The following is a 23447-nucleotide window of genomic DNA, read 5'->3' on the forward strand; positions in this document are numbered from 1 at the left end:
ACTGTGTTTATGATTAATCTACTCTAAATTAATTGTTGTTTGCTGCAAGACGTAGCAAAAAGGTGCTCAACAATGGTAACATTATAACCTGTACTGGAAATGTCTGATCAAAAAAAGGGTTACAATTACCACAAAAAACTCTAAATTTATTCAAATTTAATAACAGGTATATAAAACTGACAAGAGTACTTTTAATAACCCATTTTGAAAAATTAGATTCCCTTAACTGTTAATCGAATACTGTTTAAAAATTAATTAGATTTCCAGCAAAGTTGGATTGTAATACAAGTATTCTTTGACTTACAAAAGTTTAACTCCACAGACTTTTTAGGCTGCATGTTGATTTACCAACTATTGTTCAGTATAATGAATAGCATGTCAGTCTCTTTGCACAGAAAAAGTGTACCAAAATTCCCATAACACTTTATTCAGCCTTTTCAATTTATAAATCAACACCTCACAAAATGTTTTTCAGAAACAACCCTTTTGTAAATTTATGACCATCAGAGAATAACGGGGTATACTTAAACAAGTCTCTTTTTCTCTTGGTATAGTAAACAATCATTTATACCCACAATTGATTTAGGAAGCTTTTCCTTCTACACCGAAGTACAATTGAAAAATGTCTCCACAGTTTCTTTCATTTAAGAACTGGTACAACTGTCCAAGATCCATATGATTTCCCCTGTTTCCATGTGCATCAAATATCTTTTCTTCAAAATTTGTGAACTTCTGAAACTTTTGTATTGCAGAAGTCAAATCGGCATTTGTGATATCCATCGTTGTGTCCTCTCTGTGGCGGAGTAAAATTCTCTTCCAGGTCAACCGTTTTACTCTGTAATGGAGACACACATATATTAGCAGGATACTGAACAATTGCTCCGGTATGCTGGTAGCATTATGCAATATTAAGTTAAGCATTTGTGGCTTTGATAATCAACCTGTTTCCTGCCTTGTTGTAGAAACAAGTAAGCACCAAAGTTCAACCAGAAGCTGTACAGCCTCCACTCACCACTTGCCCAAAGTACACAAGTTCCCTGCCCAATGTTGCAGACATTAAATATTGATACAATATCTTTTAGATTTCATATACAAATTCAAATGAAAATGCAGTATATTCATAAATCCTCTCTGATGTTTCATCCAAAAAATCAAAAGTTAAACACAATTTGCCTCTGATAAATACAAGATTTCATCTATTAACCTTTAATTTTACAAGTCTCAATTTATTTTAATCCAAATTAATGCCTTTAATTTTTCAAACATTAAGCTAAGAAGCAGAGGTATCCTAAGTAAAAACGATATAATAGCACAAACACTTAAAGCAATATTACATCATGCATTGTGGATCCTAGTGTATGAATTGCATTAAGTCCACTAGGATATACTGCAAAGAATCAGGATAGAGAAAAAAGTAATTTTGCTAAGTGAAATTAATACAAAAGTAGGAGGCACTTATATAGAGCACTGGTGAAATCACATCTGAACTATTGTATACAGTATTGTTCTCCTTATTTAAAGAGGGGTGTGAAAGTGTTGGATGTGGTTCCTAGAAGTTTAACTAAATTACAAGATGGTGGCACAATGCAGCTTGCAGCGGCCACTCCAGAGCTGATTATCTGTGAAGTGGGGTGCCATGCACAATCATAATCGATTGAAAACGGATGTGGGAGCACGGAGGAACATCTGGAAATCTCCAGGAAGACCTTCTTCGTTGCTGCTGCTGCTGTGAGGTCAGGGCCGTCTTAATACGCTCGGCAGAGGATGGTGCTTGGAGAAGCTGTGCCGGAGGGGATGGTCATCAGCTTGGAGGTTCGACAGACTCAGAGTCTGCTGCGGTCAGGTCGCTTTCGGTGTGTGCTACGTCTGCGAGGCTGGGTTTGACGGAGTATTCATAGTGTGCTGTGTCTGCGAGGCTGAGTCAGGCAGCGCTGTGGAAGTCCATAGCGGGGGTATTCCCTTCTGCCGCCGGCATGGAATGGCGAGTCTGTTGGGACCCTGGGGACTTGTGGAAACTGTGTGGTGATTTCTTTTGAACTCATAGTCCTTTAACATCTTTGGACTATTTTTACTGTGCCCATGGTCTGCTTTTTATCAATTATGCTATTGTTTGCACTGTTGTAACTATGTGGTTTTGTACAGGTCTTGTAGCTTTAGTTTTTGGTCTTGTTTGTCTGGTGGATTTGGAGCTCCATTCCGGGGAACGTGCTAAGACGGTAGCGTGATATTAATACGCAGCAGTCTCTTCGGACTCTGGATTGGAGATTGCCAAACGTTATGTGGATTTTCTGTTGTAGTCTGTTTTGTCATATGCTTTTATGATATCATTCTGGAGAACGTTGTCTTATTTTTTAACTGCATTGAATTTGTGATTTCTAAATGAATCTGAAATTGGAAAATGGGTTGTGTTATGAGGAAAGGTTGAACAGGCTGGGTTGCTATCCAGTGAAATTTAGTATAGTGGGAGTTGATTTGATCGAAGCACAAGGTGTTGGGCGTTCTTAAGAGGGTCAATGTGGAAGTGGTATTTATTCTTGTGGTAGAATCCAAAACTCATTGTCTCTGGTTTAAAACAAAATATTTAAATCAAAAATGGGCTGATTTTTTTCTCTGCCAGAACCCGTCTTTGGAATGCCTTTCCTTAAATGACGGTGGAAACAGAGCCCATGCATATTTAGCACTGCAGGTGGCCGGCTCCTGCTTCTAATTCATGTGTTTGATAATTGGAGGGCACGGTCAGAGTATGCACAATGTTCACCTTTTCTCGCCCAGGTGCTTTCTATCTAGAATTAGATATCTTTTTTTGTGAAAGTTGCCAACCTTGTAACTAACTGTTGTTTTATCCTATCCAATACTGTTGTTACCAATTTCTTTACTGTTATATCATACCGCCTTTTCTCAGAAGAATATGCATACGTACGTACTTAATTGCATTGGACCTTAACTCACTCCTTCTTTTGATTACTATTTCACTGTTTATAGATGCTCTTAAAATGTATCTTCCGTGGATATAAAACAAATGTGTTGCTTGTTTGTTATGAGATTTCAAATTTGAAATAAAAATACTCAATGATGAAAGTACTCAACAGATTAGTCAGATCCATAGACAGGGAAAATGTTCAGGTCAATTACTTAGCATCAGAATCTTGAGAATTGGTGAGCATTCTGAAATATTTCAGATCTGTAATGTTAACTCTGTTTTTCTCTCCCCAGATGCTACCTGAACTTCGCAGCATTTTCTGTTTTTATTTCAGATTTGCATCACAATATTTTGTTTCTCAAATTCTCAATGTGGATTCCCTTTCTTTCCTCCTTGTGGAGATATATCAAGCCTATATCTTAATCTCCCAACTTCAAATTAGTATTTAACCTGAATAACTGATTTTAGCTCACTTGCATTAGAATCATTAAATCGTTGAAATTATCTCTCCTTTAGTCAAAAGTCTCCTTCTCCTTTTCATGCTCCATGCTCCAAAACTTAATCTACCCCTGCTTTCTAACACATGAAGCTGAAAACATAATTTCATAAAACCAGCCCATTCCTATGGATGGCAGAAGAGCGATATGGACTACTGGTTTGAATGGTGGAGAGTAAAACAGTTGAGAGAGGATTATCTTTATTTATTATCCATTACAATCCTCATAGAGGGATCAGAAGAGGAGAGAGTGAACAATTTCAAATTCCTGGGTGTCAATATTTCTACATTGGTCTAATCTGGTCCTAACATATTGATGCGGCTATAAAGAAAGCAAGGCAGTGGCTATATTTCATTAGAAGTTTGAGAAGGTTTGGTTTACCTCTAAAAACACTTGAAATCTTCTGCAGATATTCTGTGGAGAGCATTATGACTGGTTGTATCACCGTCTGGTATGGGGGGTGAGGGTGGTGGCTACTGCACAGGATTGAAGTAAACCGCATAGAGTGGTAAAATCAGTCAGCTCCATCATGGGTACTAGCCTCCATAGTATCCAAGACATCTTCAAGGGGCAGTGCCTCAGAAAGGCAGTGTCTGTCATAAAGGACCCTCACCGCCCAAGACATGCCCCCTTCTTATTGTTACTAAGAGGAAGGAGATACAAAAGCCTGAAGGCACACACGCAACAAATCAGGAACAGCTTCTTCCCCTCTGCCATCTAATTTCTGAATGGACATTGAACCCATGAACACTACCTCACTACTTTTTAAAGTTACAGTTTTTGCACAACTTATTTTAATTTACTTAAGTAATATACCTATAACTTAATTACAGTAAGTTTTTTCTCTCTATTATCATGTACTGCATTGTACTGCTGCTGCAAAGTTAACAAATTTCACAACACATGCCGGTGATATTAAACCTGATTCTGATTTACAAGTTGATTAATGTATGAGTAAAGATGCCATTAAGTACAGCTAATTATAGGGTTGGCCTTAAGTGTATGCACATATATTTGAATATAGGAATTGTGTGTTTTGTTGAAGGCTTCCCCTCCCACACCCAATGGGAAGAAGGACTAAAATTCAAGGTCTAGAGTTCTGGAAACAGTAAGAAGTACCTAGAGATAAGAAAACATATACTTTCCAATTACTAAAGTACACAATAAAAAAGTGTCACAGTAGAGTTCAACTTCAGATTTAGATTATATTAGATTAACTGTAATCTAAATATCAATATTTAACTGTTGAAAAGTTAAGGAAATGCTAATACTTAATGCTATTTTAATTATGACTTATCTATTCTGAAAACCTATTATGAGGAATATATTTATCGATAATCATGTGCCCTGATGAACTACTCGATTAATTCCGAAGAAATAGTGTAGACTAAAAATCAAACCTTGCCCAGTATTCTTCGCATGCCCTGTGTGCCCCTTCTACGCAAATCACTCCAGGCTTGCCAGGCATACAGAACCCAGTCAGTGAAAGCTCTTTTGCCCACTCCAGGATATTTTTCCTCTTCACTTTGTTGTAGATATGGTGGCTATAGATCCACAGTCTGGTACAAACTGCATCTTTGCTTCTGTTAGTAAGATGCCCCTTTTCAGTTGGAATACTTTCTTTGTTCATGTATGTGGTAGCATGTTCTTTGATCCATTCGATTGCATCCAATACGCATATCTCACCACAGCAGCTCTTTCGCAAGTACTCATGAAGGTCTGAATTTAACTGCATCTGCTGTGATCTGTACAAGGCATCCGACCTGGGAAATAGGTGGACTGTCAATTACTTGAAATCCAAGTTACCACATTTAAAGCACTTCAAGACATAGAACAATTAGCTGAACATATTTTCTCAATTCAGCTTCTAAAGGAAGAAAGCAACCTTTGTATGCATGTTTTACATTGCAGAGCTTTTCTCATATTGGTGAAGGAACTGCTAAGGTACTGCGTTTGTCAAAAGGTTTTTTTAAAGGAAGTAAACACTTGAATGTTGACTGCTTAACAGAGTTTATATAACTCTGAAAATCCTGTTCCTGGTTGTGAAATTTGACACAATTTTCCAGCAAATGTGTTTTTTTTTAATTCAAAGCTATCAGTTCTTTTAAAAATATTTCCAATTGTGGTTCTCTGGTAACAAAAGCTGTATAATGGAAACCTGCAAATGTAGAGTTAGTATGGTTTCTCTACAGCAATCAAAATGTCAGACAGAAATTATTGCCCAGGCAGCAATCGACATTTTTCTAACATTGGTTCCAATGAATCATCCTCAAGAAGGGTTTAAGGCCCTATAAAGATTGTTCAGACAATGTATGTTCTGCCAAGGTCAACCCTTTAAGGAGGAGATAGTTAAGCATCAAAACTTTGACTCTGGGAAAGTGACAACATCCACATCCATTACATGTGTTATGCAAATTACTTGAAATTTAATATCCCTCACTCTCAACTATTTAAAATGATTAATGTTTCAAAACAATTTACACATCACATTATACTGGAATTTTTCAATTAACACATCAGCCTGCATATTTGTTAAACTGTTTCTGCATTTTGCTTAGCTTATAATTTTAATAATTGAGGGAAAGAGGTGGAATGAGTAAATTAGATTGCAGAGCAGTGCAACAATCAAAATGGTGCTGCAACTGTAATCTAATTAGTTAATTCTTGGTACGATAACTATCTGGACAATATGTAGAGCCATGAAATTCTATGCTTTACTGATTATTCTCAGAGTTCATGATCTCAAATGTGTTTCTTAATGACACAAAAGGTCATGCACTTCTCAAAAGGGAGCAAGATATCGAGTCTAAGTATTATTTAGAGTGAGCAAGCAGTTGAGCTTACATTTCAATGACAGCTTCACCAATATAACAGTTTTCTATTTGACTGAAACATAGAGTAAGAAAGGAACATGAAAGAGAAATGGGTAGAACAATGAAACAAATTAAATCATTAATCTGTCTCCACTACAGTTAACAAAGTAGCCTCCAGCAAAACTGACTCTACTGTACCTTATTGAAATTTCTGGTAGTACAGATGGATAATTTGGGGGAAAAACACAACATAATGCACACAATACCTGAAAAAAAAGAAGACATTCATTGGAAGAAAATGTTTTATGTACAATAATCCAAAATAATCAGAAATTATCTTGTTTCATAAACATTTCTAAAGCAATACCGACATTTGGACCATCCAGATGAAGGCATACAGTGTATTGTAGTCTTGATGTTGGTGAGCTCTGTGTCTTTCCTTGTATATAGTCTCTGAGATCGGCTAAAGCCAGCTGATCATCCACTGTAACTTCGTTAGGAAACATGCTGAAAAGAAGTTCCAGTTCAGACATCTGTGCCTCAGCATTAGCAGGACTGGACATTTTGAAAGAAATGTCTTCACAGAATAGGAAAGCTGCACAACAGAAGTGAATATGTTGTATGTCAAAAAAAATTATGTAATTGCAACAATCCCAATGTGAATGCACATAAATAATTGCTGGCAGGATTACAACAACTTAGATAGTAAAATTTAAAAGTTGTTTTGTATGCTTTTAACTTGACAACTCTCTCACCAATCTTCTATTGGCAATTTATCAAAACTTTAAAGCTCTAGATCTTCATTCATTAAAATAAACACAGTTTTAGGTTCAAATGAAATAACATTTCTCATTTCATTTTCAATCTTTTTTTTATTAATTTTCCAATGAGAAAAAAATACAAATCAGAGGAGAAGTTTTAGCAAACACATAATACAAAAAATGTAGAAACAACAAATATATATATACTGTCAAGGTCAATTAAATATAAAGTTAAGCTATTGTATATAGTATCACAAGAAACCACAACTCCTCTTGACAAATAGTAAAGAAAAAAAAGATTGGAAATTTTATTAATAAAGAGGAAAAAAATCCCTGCTAAACTAAACTAAAAAAAAATAAAATAAGATTGGGCAGTCCATTTGAGGATAAAACAAGAAAAACAGAGAAAACATCCTTCCAGTCACCTCCGAACCTTCGCAGATAAGGAAAATTTTTTCCTTAAAAAATTTTTAAAAGAGAGAAAAAAATTAAATCATATGAAAAAATTGAATAAAAGGTCACCAGACTTGTTCAAAGTTAAAAGATGTGTCAAACGTCCGGCTTCTAATTTTCTCCAAACTTAAACAGGACATAATGGAAGAGAGCCAGTTAAAGACAATAGGTGGGTTAGAATCTTTCCAGTATAACAAGATAGCTCTCCTAGCCAGTAAAGTTGAAAAGGCTGTCACATGTTGAGCGGAAGCAGGAACTCTTCCTGTTTCCTCTGGAATAATCCCAAAGATTGCCATAAGTGAACTGGGTTGTAAATCCACACCTATAACTATAATATTCTAAACACTTCCCTCCAAAAATTATTTAACTTTACACAGGACCAAAACATATGAGTTAAAGTAGTCACCTCAGCGTTGCATTTGTCACAGGTGGGGCTTATATTAGAAAAAAATATGCGCTAATTTATCTTTTGACATTTGTCTGACGAATTTTTTGAGGATGTAAATAGTAGAGTGGATGGGGAGAACCAGTGGATGTGGTATATTTGGACTTTCAAAAGGCTTTTGACAAGGTCCTACACAGATTAGTGTGCAAACTTAAAGCACACGGCATTGGGGGTAGGGTATTGATGTGGATGGAGAATTGGTTGGCAAACACGAAGCAAAGAGTGGGAATGAACAGGACCTTTTCAGAATGGCAGGCAGTGACTAGTGGGGTACCACAAGCCTCAGTGCTGGGACCCCAGTTGTTTACAATATATATTAATGATTTAGACGAGGGAATTCAATGTAGCATCTCCAAGTTTGCGGATGACACGAAGCTGGGTGGCAGTGTTAGCTGTGAGGAGGATGCTAAGAGGATGCAGGGTGACTTGGATAGGTTAGGTGAGTGGGCAAATTCATGGAAGATGCAATTTAATGTGGATAAATGTGAGGTTATCAACTTTGGTGGCAAGAACAGGAAAACAGATTATTATCTGAATGGTGGCCGATTAGCAAAAGGGGAGGTACAGTGAGACCTGGGTGTCATTGTACACCAGTGATTGAAAGTGGGCATGCAGGTACAGCAGGCGGTGAAAAAGGCGAATGGTATGTTGGCATTCATAGCAAGAGGATTCAAGTACAGGAGCAGGGAGGTTCTACTGCAGTTGTACAAGGCCTTGGTGAGACCACACCTGGAGTATTGTGTGCAGTTTTGGTCCCCTAATCTGAGGAAAGACATTCTTGCCATAGAGGGAGTACAAAGAAGGTTCACCAGATTAATTCCTGGGATGGCAGGACTTTCATATGAAGAAAGACTGGATCGACTGGGCTTATACTCGCTGGAATTTAGAAGATTGAGGAGGGATCTTATTGAAACGTATAAAATTCTAAAGGGATTGGACAGGCTAGATGCAGGAAGATTGTTCCCGATGTTGGGGAAGTCCAGAATGAGGGATCACAGTTTAAGGATAAAGGGGAAGCCTTTTAGGACCGAAATGAGGAGAAACTTATTTACACAGAGAGTGGTGAATCTGTAGAATTCTCTGCCACAGGAAACAGTTGAGGCCGGTTTATTGGCTATATTTAAGAGGGAGTTAGATATGGCCCTTGTGACTAAAGGGATCGGGGGCATGGAGAGAAAGCAGGTACAGGGTTCTGAGTTAGATGATCAGCCATGATCATACTGAATGGTGGTGCAGACTCGAAGGGCTGAATGGCCTACCCCTGCACCTATTTTCTATGTTTCTATGGGCCCTGCGTACTATCTTAAACTGAATTAAGGAGTGACGTGCACAGATAGATGAATTATTAACTAGATAATAAATTTTACTCCATTGATCATCTGAAAGTGAACGTTGAAGTTCTATTTCCCAAGTATGTTTAACCTACTTGGCATCATACGTACATTCATTAACTGCTTAAAAATAATAGCTATTAATTGTTTCTGAAATGGTTTAAGCTGAAAAATAGCATAAACCAAATTTAGTGAATAAGCCAATGGATAGTTCAGTAAAAAATCACGTAAAAAATTCCTAACTTGCAAATATCTAAAAAAATGTGTACTAGATATATCATATTTATCCATTAACTGTGAAAAAGACATCAAACAATCCTCTAAAAACAAATCTAAAGAAGTTTTTATTCCCTTAGTTTTCCATATTAAAAAAGCCTTATCCAGAGTTGATGGTTTAAAGAAAAGGTTAGAATAGATATTACTAGAGAGTACAAAGTTATTTAATTCAAAAAATCTACGAACTGAAACGAAATTTTTAAAGTATGTTTAACAATAGGACTAAGACCTTGTCTACCTGTCCTGGAGAACAAAAAAAAGAAGAGGAACTCCTAGTAAAGAAGCTAAAGAAAACCCCCTTACTGAATTCTCCTCCAAATGTAACCATGAAGGGCAATCCTGGTTATCTACACCATAAATCCAGAAGGTGATACAACGAATATTAATTGCCCAATAATAAAATCTAAAGTTTGGTAGCACCAGTCCTCCATCTTTTTTTTGATTTTTGCAATAAAAATTTATTCACTCTCGAGCTTTTATTATTCCAAATGTATGACAGAATCATGGAATCTATTCTATCAAAAAACATTTTCGGGACAAATGATGGAACCCTTTGAAATATACATAAACATTTTGGTAAAATAACCATTTTTATAGCATTTATTCGACCAATTAATGACATCGACATAGGTGACCATTTAGAAAGTGCTTGTTGAGTATATTCAATTAGAGGGGAAAAAATTATACTTTTATAGGTCTTTAAAATTTTTAGTAATTTTAATACCAAGGTAAGTAAAATAGTTTTTAGCAATATTAAAAGGTATTTGATCATAATAATCAGAATAATTATTAATAGGAAATAGTTCACTTTTATGAAAGTTGAGGTTATTTCCAGAGAAAATACTAAATTCTGTAAATATAGATAACATAAAAGGAATAGACTTTCTAGTGTCTGAAGTGTAAACTAATAAATCATCCGCATATAATGAAACCTTATGTAATTTATCCCCTCTCTTAATACCCTGCACAGAATTAGAATCCCTAAGAGCAATAGCAAGTGGTTCTAAAACCAAATTAAATAATAAAGGATTGAGAGGTCAACCCTGACGAGTTCCTCCATATAATCTAAAATAAGGAGACTTTTGATTATTAGTTATAATCGCAGCCACCGGGGCTTGATAAATCAGTTTAATCCAGGAAATAAATCCTGGACCAAAATTAAACCTCTTCAAAACCTGAAACAGATAAGGCCACTCCACCCTATCAAAAGTTTTCTCTGCATCCGGAGACACAATACATTCAGATTCTTTGAATGAGGGGGAATAAATGATATTTAACAGTCTTCAAATATTAAAATGTGAGTAGGCAAAATATTCTCAAGTCTATTGGCTAGAATCTTAGAGAGAATTTTAAAATCTACATTCAGCAAAGAGATAGGTCTATAGGATGCACATTCTGATAAATCTTTTCCTTTTTTAGGAATCAATGAAATTAATGCCTCATAAAAAGTTTTCGGAAGATTCCCAGAGGGTATAGAATCAGTAAAAGTTTGACGAAGATGTGGTATAAGTATTTCATGGAAAGTCTTGTAAAATTCCACCATATAACCATCTGGTCCCGGAGCTTTCCCTAATTGCATAGAGGATATAGCTTTAGCTATTTCCACTTGTTTAATAGGTGCATCTAATATATCAACATCCTGAGTTGAAATTTTGGGTACACTTAATTTTTGCAAAAATGTATTCATAATAATAGTATTGTCAGAGAATTCAGATTTATAAAGATTAGAGTAGAAATCCATAAATATCTTAATAATTTCATAAGGATCTAAGGTTTCAGTTCTAACTGGTCTATGAATTTTTAAAATCTGTCTTCTAACCATACCAGCCTTTAACTGACCAGCCAAAAATTTACCTGACTTATCTCCATGTATATAAAATAGTCTTTTAGATTTAAGAATTGGCTGTTCGATGGGAAAGGTCAGAAGCAAATCATATTGTGATTGAAGTTCAACCCTTTCTTTATGTAGGCCTTCAGTAGGTTTAACTGAATACACTTTATCTATCTCTAATTTTATTAGTAAGCACTGACAGTTCCATTTTAATTTTCTTTCTTAAAGCTACTGAGTATGAAATTATCTGTACCCTAAGAAAAGATTTCATCATGTCCCATGTAACCAAGTTTGACATTCCTTCAGTTGTATTAAATTTAAAAAATATAGAAATTTGCTCCTTAATAAAAAATAACAAAAGCTGGATCCTGTAACAACATGGGATTCAATCTCCTCTGTAACATTTTCAAAAAGCTATCAGAAAGCTTCAGGTTTAATTTCAAAGGCACGTGATCTGACAAGGCAATGATGTCATACGCACACTCAACAACGGAGTTTAACAAATGTGTGACTGGAAAAAAGTAATCAATTCTAGAGTATTTATGATGAACATGTGAAAAAAAATCTTTGTCGTTAGGTGTTTATATCTCCAGATATCGACCAGGCCATATTCTAGTAAACAAGAATTAATACAAGCCGCCGCTTTATTAGGAAGCGACGGATTGGTTGATGACCTATCAATTGCCGGGTTCAGACAGCAATTAAAGTCACTGCCCATGATCAACATATTCATTCAAATTTGGTAGCTCAGACAAAAAGCTTCTTAAAAAATTCAGGATTATCTACATTAGGTACATATACACACACCAAAGCTACATTTTGATCGCATAATAAACCAGTAACAATTAAATATCTTCCAGTCGAATCAGTAATAGTATTGAAATGTACAAAAGGGATTTTGGAGTTAACAAATATAGATATTCCTCTAACTTTATTAGTCGATAAAGAGTAGAAAAAAAGGTCCTTTCCAAAATTTGAAAAAACTGTCCTCATCCTGTCTCCATATATGATTTTCTTGCGCAAAAATAATATCTGTGTTAAATGTTTTTAATTTCTTAAAAATCTTTTTACGCTTAATTGGATGATTCACACTGTTCAGATTCCGAGATTATATTAATTTTATTAACATCCATGTTTAAAATTTAATTTAATATTCTATAAAGAAAACTATTGCACAAGCGCAGATTGATCCAAAAGGTACGGATATGAGTCAAAGGAATGACATATTTGTGAAAAAAATTCCCATCAAAAGAACCCCCCAATCGAGAAAGAAAACCTATTCTAATAGCTCCCCCCAACAAAGCCAGAAAAACAGCAACCAATAGGCTGGTCGCATGCTAACCTAATGACCCTTGACCCTATCCTCCATTTTGCAGCTATGTATATTAAAATTAAAACATTAATCCCATCCAATTTAGCCATAATAAAAGGGACAAACAAATTTCAAATACTGCAATGTTATGTCTAACAGTAATAAAAACATAACTGGTGATGACCATCTTAAATTCATCTAAAGTATATTAATCACATATTCAAAGACAAGTAAATCCAAGCAATTAATATTGCAACTGAAGTTCTTTCTTTCAAAACGAATAAAAAATAAATGAATATATATAAAACAAACCTAAAACTATATTAATGTTGAAACAAACAAAAAATAATAAGAAGAATAGTTCACGGCAGTTCCTATATGGACCTCTATAGTATAATACTCTAAGAGTTCCCTACAAAACAATTATAAGTATATACTAATTATTAATGAGTAAAAAAAAATTAATCAGCCACATCCCATACCAGAGATTCAAAAAGCATAGAATAAACTTTATTCAGGGCATCTATAAACATCTCATACATCAGAATTACATATTCAGCAATCGGCTTAACTTTAAGATTTTTATTGTAGTCCCATCCCTCCTGGGGGGAGTAGATTCTCTGTGACTGAGACCCTTCAGGAAAGATTATCAGCCGTGCTGGATGCCACAGAGATGGATGTAAATTTAGCTTATACATTTCGCTCATAACTTCTCGGTATTTCCTTCTTTCGGCAAAAATCTCAGGAGGAAAATCTTCAACTATACGAATCTCTGTTGACTTGAAGATTATCTTTCGTTTTCTTCTGGCCTCTCGAAGTACGACTTCTTTGGTTGTATAATAATGCAAACAAAGTACGATTGCCCGAGGATGCAATTCAGATGAACGCCGAAAACTTGGAAGTCTATGGACCCTATTGAGTAAAGGGCTAGCTTCCAGAGTCTCACTAAAAAGTGAGTACAGCATGTCTAAGAACTTTAACAGAGCACCAGTGATGCACCATCAATAACTCACTCTGAGACATAAAGACGAGATATTGGCTTTTATTGACTGGAAGAAAGAACAAGCAGTGGTTGACCACCATACTGCATCCTGGAGACTGAGAGGCCGGGCTCAGGCCTCAATCACCTTTATACCGGGGTCTGTGGGAGGAGCCACAGGAGCAGTCAGCAGGGAGCGTGTCCAGACAGGTAGATGTAGTTCACCACAACCAGCTTCAGTATTTTCAGGCAATTCTAGTATACGCAAGTTCCTTCAACGTGCTCTATTATTCAAATCAATAATTTTTTCTTCGTTTTAGATAGTTCTGAGGTAATTTCATTAATTTTCTTTTCCATTGAAGACATCTTCATTCCTTGTTTTTTAACTGTTTGCCTGAATTGTTCATGTTCATTCTCAATTCGATCTGTAGTCTGCTTAAGCATCTGAAATTGAAAGTCCAAATTCTTCAGAGATTCTTGAACATTAAAGATAGATTTTTAAGCTTCCCATTGGTATCCGTCAGCTTATCAATCTTAGTATTGAGCGATCTGAATTCAAACTTCATGTCTTGTATTGAAGAAAATATTCCTCTCATTTCTTTATTTGTTGAGTTTGCTCCGTTTCAGGAAAAGTCTTGCCGCTTCTCAATTCAATACCAGATCGACTTCCGGCCATCGTAATTAAATTGTAAATCCTTCAGCAGAAGTAATAAATCATCAAACTTCAAAGGAATATGTCAGTGGGATGTAAAATATAAAGAAAAGTGGAGCTGCTGTAAAACACGTCTTACTCCATGCGCTGCAAAATGGCGGATCCATAAAATTTCTAAACCTACATTTGGCATCCACAGTTCTAAAGCTTCCTCAGCTGAGTTACAACTCCTTTTAATTCAAACCCATTGACTGGCTCTGTTACAGGAGTCAAACTGGACACACTGGAGGCTGTGGTAGAACAAAGGACCCTACGGAAAATCCTGGCAATTCTGGACAATGTTTCCCATCCTCTGCATGCCTCCTTGGCTGAACAGAGGAGCACTTTTAGTAACAGACTAAGACAACTGTGCTGTTCCAAAGAGCGCTCTATGAGGTCATTCGTAGCCTCGGCCATTAGGCTCTATAATGAGTCAAAGTATAGCTGGGACGTGATCACCCCTCCTCTTAGACTGTTTAGACGCAGAGCGATATGGTACAGAAACAGGCCATTTGGCCCACCAGATGCACACTGGCCATTATCCACCCATTTACACTAATCCTACATTATTCATTTTTAAAAAATTCTTCCTGCATTCTCATCAACTCAATCCAGAATCTTATGCGCTGGGACATGCCCTCTTCTCATTACTACTATCAAGGAAGAGTTACAAGAGTTTGAAGACCCACACTCAATGATTTAGGAATAGTGTTCATTCTTCCAGTGTTTCATCCTTTCTACTTCTCTTCTAACATTTATATCTGTGAACTTGTAATGCTACCGTGATACTGTAATTACCTTTCCTGTGATTTTCTATCTATATAAAGTTACAAAGCTCAAGAGAATCCATAACTAAAGATTAAAATCTAGTTCTGGAGTCAGAACATTAACACAAACAAACTCATTTTGTTCTTAAAATATACGCAGTTCTAAAAACTGGCACATCAAGTGTATATAAGACTTGATCTAAACATTTGGACCATTTCTGTGAGTTTCACTGAAGTTCAAACCTGAAGACAGCACAATCCACCAGGATTTGAAAGGTTACATTTTTAGAATGCAATTATAAATTCAAGGGATGGTTTAAATTTAACTTTGAAAATATTTGGTAATTCAGCTACCGAGAAGCTATTTATTCAAGATGACAGATTCATTGACTTGGTGAATTAATGTTCGGGCAATTTTGAGAGGTTTATTGAAATGTGAAATATAATTCTTTGAGACCACAACTCCTTTTAAAAAAGCTTTCACGATGAAAGCGCTCAAGTTGTTCGTTCTACTGTTGTTTTTAAAGTGTGCCATTCTACTTAATTTTAATTAAATAATGCTTTATATCTTCTAACAACAGAATCCTAACTGGTGGACAAATTTACAAACTTCGTAATATAAACCTGTAAGACTACAATAAATAACTATCCAATAAATTATTGATGTTGTTTCACCATTCAATAAATTAATTCATGGAGTTGCGGAAACAGGCCATTTGGCCCATTGAGTGAGTCCTCGGTAATCATTAAACATCCAGTATAATTGTACACTATTCCCCCACTTTATAACAACTTCCTCTTACCTCAAATGTCTTTGGGAGGCAGGAAGAAATCGGTACACCTAGCTGAAACCTACATGGCCAAAAATATTATCTGCAAATTCCACTCAGATAGCACTGGAAATCAGGATTGAAGCTGGGTCACTGGAATCGTGAGGTGGCAGCTTTACTGGACCGTCTACTTGTTACATTACAGGCGATCATGAACAGTCATAAAGGGGTGGAACAGCCCTCTTCTGTGTCATAAGGCAAAGTGGATTTTACTTTGACTTTCGTTTCACTTTCCCCGCTTGTTCTCCAGAATCATCCACACCCTTACAGCCAAACAAAAAATTCAGTGAATTGTTTTGGTACTCGATTAATCTTTTGTGATGGAGCTTTTTTGGCCATTGCTCTTCACGCTATCTCCGAACTTCAGTAAAGAACAAAGCATTAGCTACTCAGACCACACTACAAATTGTGATTCACAGAGGGGTTTTTTTTGAAATGTTTCGAACCTAGAGAGAAACGTTAGATCAAAATAGGAACGGTTTCTCGTCATTTCAAGAGGCAAGAGTTGAATGTTTCAACCAGATTGGAAACTGGTTTTAAGATACTGGGCGAGGAGGAGGTTGTTAAATATTATATAGAGGAAAAGTCTTTACTTGATGCGGACTCAAGAGGCAGGAAGGTGATGATTTCCACAAGACATATGTTTCACGAAGGTGTACTGTACCTGCCCAACGCCAGCTGGGTCCGCCGTTACCGCTCGTAATCCATCGGGCAACGCGTATTCTGACCTCTCTCGACCACCGTCACCTGTTCGCGCATGCGTGGTAGTCAAACGAGCGCTCAAGTGTCTCCCCCCCACCGTCCGGTGTGGCGTTGGAGCCGGCCAGGAGCCCCGAAAGGACCGGCTGAGGAGGAGGAGGAGGGTTGCGACCCTCGGCTCGGGACGTGTTCGGTCTGTGAGGTACAGGTAACGGGGCCTGGCCGCAGTCAGGTTCAGAGTGCCGTGCATCAGCCTTCTGCACATGTGTACACGTTTAAACCGGCAGGAGCGGCCGAGAACGCTGTTGTCGATCTGATCTGACCGAGTCTTACCTTTTTAAAAGAAGTTTCATTCCGATTGCTTAGTTGGATACAACTCATGGTATTAGTATTCAAAGTGAACCGCAGATGCTGGAAATCTGAAATTTAAAAAAATGAACAGGTAGGAAATTAGGGAATACAGGCCCCAAGTGAGTTTGACGTCAGTGATAAGGAAAATGCTCGAATATATTGCAGGAATCTTAACGAAATGGTTCAATTCTTACGAAATCTTAATTATTTAAAAAATCATTATATAAGAGCACTATTATTTCTGCTGAAAATGGTCGATGGGTGTAGACAGGTTATAAATGGCTCGGCACGGACTAAATGAGCCGAAGGGCCTGTTCCTGTGCTGTACTTTTCTATGACTCTAAAATGTTCGGTTCCTAGTTAGTGCTAAAGCGAAGGAAGATGCGGCTGGTCACCCGCCTGCGCTCCCTGGTAAGTTTTAGGAGATCCAGTTCGTTCACTTGTGAATGCTGATTGGGTTCAGAGTGAGTCCATTGATTCGTAATTGACGGTTGATTCCATTTAGAATGGTAACCTGCACCCTGGATGACTGGAATTACTCCCTGTACAGCAACGTTATTACATAGGGGTTGCTCACTGCCTGATGTGATGATATTTACTTTGTTTTGTAGCTGCCTGTAAGAAGACAAACCTCAAAGTTGTATAAAATACACACACTTTGATAATAAATATACATTGACTTTATGCCCACTGTTCTCAACAGTGGGCTTGTGGGGTGATGATGGGGTATGCATTGAGTTTATATCAGAATCAGGTTTGTTATCACTGTCTTTTATGATGTGAATTTATAAAACAAAATTACAATAAATTACAACATAGAAACATGAAAATCTACAGCACATTACAGGCCCTTTGGCCCACAATGTTATGCTAACCATGTAACCTACTCAAGAAATTGCCTAGAATTTCCCTACTGCATAGCACTCTATTTTTCTAAGCTCCATGTACCTGTCTAAGAGGCTCTTAAAAGACCCTATTGTATCCATCTCTTTCACCTTTGCTGGCAGTGCATTCCATACACTCACCATTCTCTGTGGAAAAACTTAACTCTGATATCCCCCTTGCACCTACTTCCAAGCACCTTAAAACTATTATCCCCACATTGTACCCTTTTCAGCTGTGGGAAGAAGCCCCTGGCTATCCACACAATCAATGCCTCTCATTATCTTGTACACCTCTATCAGGTCATCTCTCATCCTCTTTTGCTCCAAGGAGAAAAAGCCCAGTTCACTCAACCTATTCTCATAAGGCATACAACCCAATCCAGGCAATATCTTTATAAATCTCCTCTGCACTCTAATGTAGGCTAGCTGGTGGTGCAATGGCATTAGCGCCGGACTCCGGAGCGAAGGTTCGCGAGTTCGAATCCAAGCCAGGCCACCCCCGAGCGTGCTTTCCGTCCGTGCCGGGTCGGGTGTCGAGCTAGCTGCTCGGCCTCATAAAGCAACAAGGGTCGAGTCAGGAATGTTCATATCATGACTTGGTTAATCTGAAAGGAGACCAATCCTGACACCACGTGCCAGACTGACTGACTAGTGTGATCCGCTAAAAAAAACTAATGTATCCACATTCTTCCTGTAATGAAGTGACCAGAAGTGACACTCCAAGTTGGGTCTAACTAAGGTCTTAAATAGCTGTAACATTGCCTCACGGCTCTTGAACTCAATCTCATTGTTGATGAAGGCCAACACACTATACACCTTCTTAACAACACTGTCAACCTGCGCAGCAGTTTTGAGTGTCCTGTTGACATGGACCCCAAGATCTCACTGGTCCTCCACACTGCCAAGAGTCTTGCCATTAATATTGTATTCTGTCTTCAAATTTGACCTACCAAAATGAAGTACTTCACACTCATCTGGTTTGAACTCCATCTGCCACTTCTCAGCCCAGTTTTGCATCCTATCCATGTACCGCTGTAACCTCTGCCAATCCTCCAGACTATTCACAACACCCCTAACTTCTGGATCACCATTAAACTTACTAACCCACCCTTCTACTTCCTCATCCAGGTCATTTATAAAAAATCACAAAGATCCCAGAACAGATCCCTGTAGAACACCACTGGTCACCAATCTCCATGCAGAATATGAACCATCCACAACCAACCTTTGCCTTCTGTGGGCAAGCCAATTCTGGGTCCACGAAGCAACATCTCCTTGGAACCCATGCCTCCTTACTTTCTGAATGAGCTTTGCATGGGGAACCTTATCAAATGACTTACTGAAAACCATATACACCACATAAACTGCTCGACCTTCATCAATCTGTTTTGTTACATCCTCAAAGAATTCAATCAGGCTTGTAAGGCATGACCTGTCCTTGACACAGCCATGCTGACTATCCCTAATCAGATTATGTCTCTCCAAATGCTCATAAATCCTGCCTGTCAGGATCTCCAACAACTTGCCCACCACTGCAGTCAGACTCACTGGTCTCTAATTTCCGGGACTATCTCTACTCCCTTTGTTTGAACAAGGGAACAACATCTGCAACCTTCCAATCCTCTGGTACTTCTCCCGTTCCTATTGATGATGTAAAAATCATCGCCAGAGGCTCATAAATCTCCTCCCTTGCTTCTCACATTAGCCTGGGGTATATCTCATCCAGTCCTAGTGATTTATCTAACTTGTACCTTTTGAAAGCTCCAGCAGATTCTCTTTCATAAGTTCTGTACACTCAAGTTTTTCAGTCTGCTGTAAGACATCTGCACAATTGCCAATTTCCTTTTCACTGGTGAATACTGAATTAAAGTATTAATTAAGTACCTCTGCTACCTCCTTTGGTTCCATACACATGTTTCCACTCTCACTACTGATTTGTCCTATTCTGACACGGCTCAAATAGAGCCAAAAAAAAAAAAAATATGATGAGGTTGTTCTCATAGATCATTCAGAATCTGATGGCCAGGAAGAAAAAGTAGTTTCCGAATGTTAAATTTGAGTCTCCAGGCTCATGTACTTCCTTCCTGATGGTAATAGTGAGAAGAGGACATGCCCTGATAGTGAGGATCTTCAGTGATAGATGCGTGAGGTTTGCCTCTTGCAGATGTCCTCAATAGTGGAGGGGGTTTTGCCAGTGCTGGTATTGGCTGAGTCTATAACCCTCTGCAGCCTCTTGCAATCCTGTGCATTGGAGCTTCCAAACCATGCTGCGATGCAACCAGTCAGCATGCTATCCACTGTAAATTTGCAAAAGTCTTTTGATGCACCAAATCTCCTCAACCTCCTACTGAAGTAGAGCCACTGCACAATGGCAAATAGCAGAGAGTCCAAATGCATTTCAGGAAGTGATGCAGCATATTAACTAACATGCTGTTGTGTCAGAATTATGTTTTTTCAGACACTGCTAACCTGTAGTAAAGAAGAGGTAGAGTGATGCTTAGAAAATAAAGAATAGATTCATTAAGGAGTAATGAAAATAAAATTATGATATTTTAAGATTGTTGCAAACAGATTATCCATGTTGGAACACTTAATAGAACACATAGTAGAAATGAAGAGTATCTGTTAAATGGTGTGATATTACATAGTGTTGATTTTCAAAGGTTCTTATTAAATTGCTGAAAGCCAGTATGCAGACTCATCACCCTGCCTTGTGTAGCTGGATCCTGGACTGCCTGTCAGATCGCTGGCAGGTGGTAAGAGTGGGCTCCCTCAACTCTGCCCCTCTGACCCGCAACTCAGGTGCTCCTCAGTGCTGTGTACTATGCCCCCTCCTTTACTCTCTGTATACCCATGACTGTGTCACCACTCACAGCTCCAATATGCTAATTAAATTTGCTGATGATACTACAATTGGCCTAATCTCAAATAATAATGAGGTAGCCTACAGAGAAGAAGTCATCTCCCTGACACAGTGGTGTCAAGAAAGCAACCTGTCCCTCAATGTCGCAAAATCAAAGGAGCTGGTTGTGGACTGCAGGAGGAATGGAGACAGGCTAACCTCCATTGACATCAACGGATCTAGGTTGAGAGGGTGAACAGCTTTAAGTTCCTTGGCAGTAACATCACTGAGGATCTCACGTGGTCTGTACATACCAACTGTGTGGTGAAAAAGGCACAACAGCACCTCTTTCACCTCAGACAGTTGAAGAACATTGGTATGGGCCCCAAATCCTAAGAACTTTCTACAGGGGCACAATTGAGAGCATCCTGACTGGCTGCATCACTGCCTGATGTGGGAACTATAACTCCTTTAATTGCAGGATTCTGCAGAGAGTGGTGCAGATAGACCAGTGCTTCTGTAGATGTGAACTTAACACTATTCAGGACATTTACAAAGACAGGGCCCGAAAGATCATTGGGGACTCGAGTCACCCCAACCACAATCTATTCAAGCTGTTAACCATCTGGGAAATGGTACTGCTGCATAAAAGCCAGGACCAAAAGGCTCCAGGACAGTTTTTTCCACCAGGCCATCAGACTAATTAATTCATGCTGACACAACTGTATTTCTATGTTATATTGTTGTACATACTATTTATTATAAATTACTATAAACATTTAGAGGGAGACATAACGTAAAGATTTTTGCTCATTTATTTGAAGGATGTAAGAAGTAAAGTCAATTCAATTGATGTGATTAAGAGGAGAAATTGATTGTTAGCTTTTACTATGAGGGGATATGAATACGGGAGCAAGCAAGTCTTTTTGCAGTTGCCCTTCAAACTTCACATGGCACATTGTGGATGGTTTTGACATCCTTGCCTTAGAGAATAGTGCAGTAAAGATTCACTGGACTTGTTCCAGAGATGGCAGGTTTGTCATGTGAAGGGAGATTGAGAAGATTATTTTCTACTCTGGTGTTTAGAAGAATAAGTGGCTATCTGAATGGAACAAAATAATTCTTCAAAGGTCTTGGCAGGCTGATATTAGGATGATTCTCTGGAATGGAGGTTCTAGGACTGCGGAGCATAGCCTCATGGGGGTTGCCCATTCAGTACTGAGATAATAAGTTCTCCACTTCAGTGGAGTGAATCTGGACAGCTCTGTCAGAGAAAGTTGTGGAGGCTCAGTTACTGAGTATACTCATGGGTTGATTTATGGTATTTATTCAGGAAGTGGTCATCAGTCACGATTTTTCTGAATAGGCTAACACTGTTTTTTCTTTACTCTTGTGTTCTTGTTTTCCGCAAGTCAACAGCATTTGATGTAGAAAAACAGGTCATTGACCTCAAATATTAAGTTGTCATCAGAATCATTTAAACCTGATAATCACTTGATTATTTTACTAAATGACTTATAGGAGCCCCCACCTTTTGACAAGTTGTCAGTAGGTGATGGCAAAGAACATTATTCAAAAGGTATACAGTAAACCAGCTTCTCCCTCCAATTATAATATATTTTTATTATCTGTAATTACCTTATCATTGACAAGCAGTTGTTGCAATTCTCGGATAGGGATTTAGTGAGGAATCCATCTCTGAAGTTCTCTAAGACCTATTGGAGAAGGATATCTGAGGTACTTAGACAACCTAAGTACAAGGAGGTGAGCATAAGGAAGCTACATAATTATGATGCTGATAATGTGAACTGAACAGTTTGGTTTGATAATCATTCATCAGAGCTGATGGTTGACTTGATTTTTAAATACTTTTCTTCACTGAATTTTTTGAATGTTTTCAGATTTTCTTTTATTTTAAACATTTGAATAACTTTCTCTTGTTCAAGCAGAATTAACAACAAACAAGTGTTGCCTTGAGATGGTGCTTTGTAAAAGTATTCAGCCCCCAATCCTTCGTGCACATAAATGTTACAACCAGGGATCTTGATCAATTTAACTGAGATTTTTTATTTGTGGATCCTTTTTTTCACATTAGAGAAAAAAACAGGGAAAATTGTGATGCATGGAAATCTAAAAATTAAAAAACTGAAATGTCAGCAGTTCAAAAGTATTCACCCCCCCCCCCCACGCCCCACCCCCATCCTGCTTTGCTCAGTACTTAATTGAACCACTTCTTGCAGCTATTACAGCTGTAGTCTTTTTGGATAAATCTCTATTAACTTTGTACAACGTGATGGAGCAAGATTTGCCCATTCCTCCTTTCAAAATTGCTTAAGGAGTGCCAGTTTAGTTGGGGAGTGGCAGTAGACAGCAATCGCGAGTTCTTGCCAGAGATATTCGATCAGGTTAAGATAAGAACTCCAACTGGGTCTCTCAAGGACATCAATTTTCTTCATTCGCTATCACTCCATGGGCTGCTATGGAAGTGTGCTCTGGGTCGTTGTCCTGCTGAAAGAATAACCTCCCCAGTTTAAGCTTTCTGGCTGGTTTTTATCCAGGATATCCCTGTATTTAGCAGCGCTCATCTTCCCATCAATCCTGACCAAATTTCCAGTGCCTGCTGCTGAAAAGCATCCCCTGTAGCATGGTGTTACCTTCACCATACTTTACAGTAGAGATGGTGTTACATGGCTGATGTGCAGTATTTGATTTACACCACACATACCACTAAGTTTAGGCCAAAAAGTTACGCTTTAGTCTCATCT

General features: G+C 37.9%; 2 protein-coding genes across 13 annotated transcripts in view; one reads left to right on the forward strand and one right to left on the reverse strand.

Annotated features, from left to right (window-relative positions):
• Positions 1 to 149: 149 nt before the first annotated feature.
• Positions 150 to 16673, reverse strand: rwdd2b (RWD domain containing 2B). 3 transcript variants are annotated; one of them, XM_059968106.1, is made up of 5 exons: positions 16571 to 16669; positions 6602 to 6825; positions 6429 to 6496; positions 4818 to 5180; positions 150 to 835 (listed from the first exon to the last, which is right to left on the reverse strand). In XM_059968106.1, exons 2-5 carry the CDS (start codon positions 6791 to 6793, stop codon positions 583 to 585), a joined length of 876 nt encoding a protein of 291 aa, XP_059824089.1. In that variant the 5' UTR covers positions 6794 to 6825; positions 16571 to 16669; the 3' UTR covers positions 150 to 582. The 3 variants fall into 3 exon arrangements, with proteins under 3 accessions (XP_059824089.1, XP_059824090.1, XP_059824091.1); XM_059968107.1 differs by lacking the exon at positions 16571 to 16669 and adding an exon at positions 15880 to 16147; XM_059968108.1 differs by having other exon boundaries at positions 570 to 835; positions 4823 to 5180; positions 16571 to 16673.
• The window catches only part of usp16 (ubiquitin specific peptidase 16), a 62495-nt gene continuing 55714 nt past the window's right edge, over positions 16667 to 23447 (forward strand). For 3 of the 10 annotated variants that reach the window (XM_059968099.1, XM_059968097.1, XM_059968104.1), the window contains exon 1: positions 16821 to 17047. The gene's annotated coding sequence lies outside the window, so the exon portion shown is untranslated. The other 7 variants (XM_059968095.1, XM_059968101.1, XM_059968098.1 and 4 more) reach the window with 4 other exon arrangements.

This window comes from Hypanus sabinus, chromosome 4 (genome assembly GCF_030144855.1).
Source record: "Hypanus sabinus isolate sHypSab1 chromosome 4, sHypSab1.hap1, whole genome shotgun sequence".
Lineage (NCBI taxonomy): Eukaryota > Metazoa > Chordata > Chondrichthyes > Myliobatiformes > Dasyatidae > Hypanus > Hypanus sabinus.

Bases quoted from the DNA above. Each gene is read 5' to 3' on its own strand.
- rwdd2b (XM_059968106.1), bottom strand. From the start codon at position 6,793: ATGTCCAGTCCTGCTAATGCTGAGGCACAGATGTCTGAACTGGAACTT. The intron at 5,181-6,428 runs GTACAGTAGAGT...CCTATTTCCCAG, and splicing joins CTACCAGAAATTTCAATAAG to GTCGGATGCCTTGTACAGAT. The intron at 836-4,817 runs GTTTGATTTTTA...TCTCCATTACAG, and splicing joins TGCGAAGAATACTGGGCAAG to AGTAAAACGGTTGACCTGGA.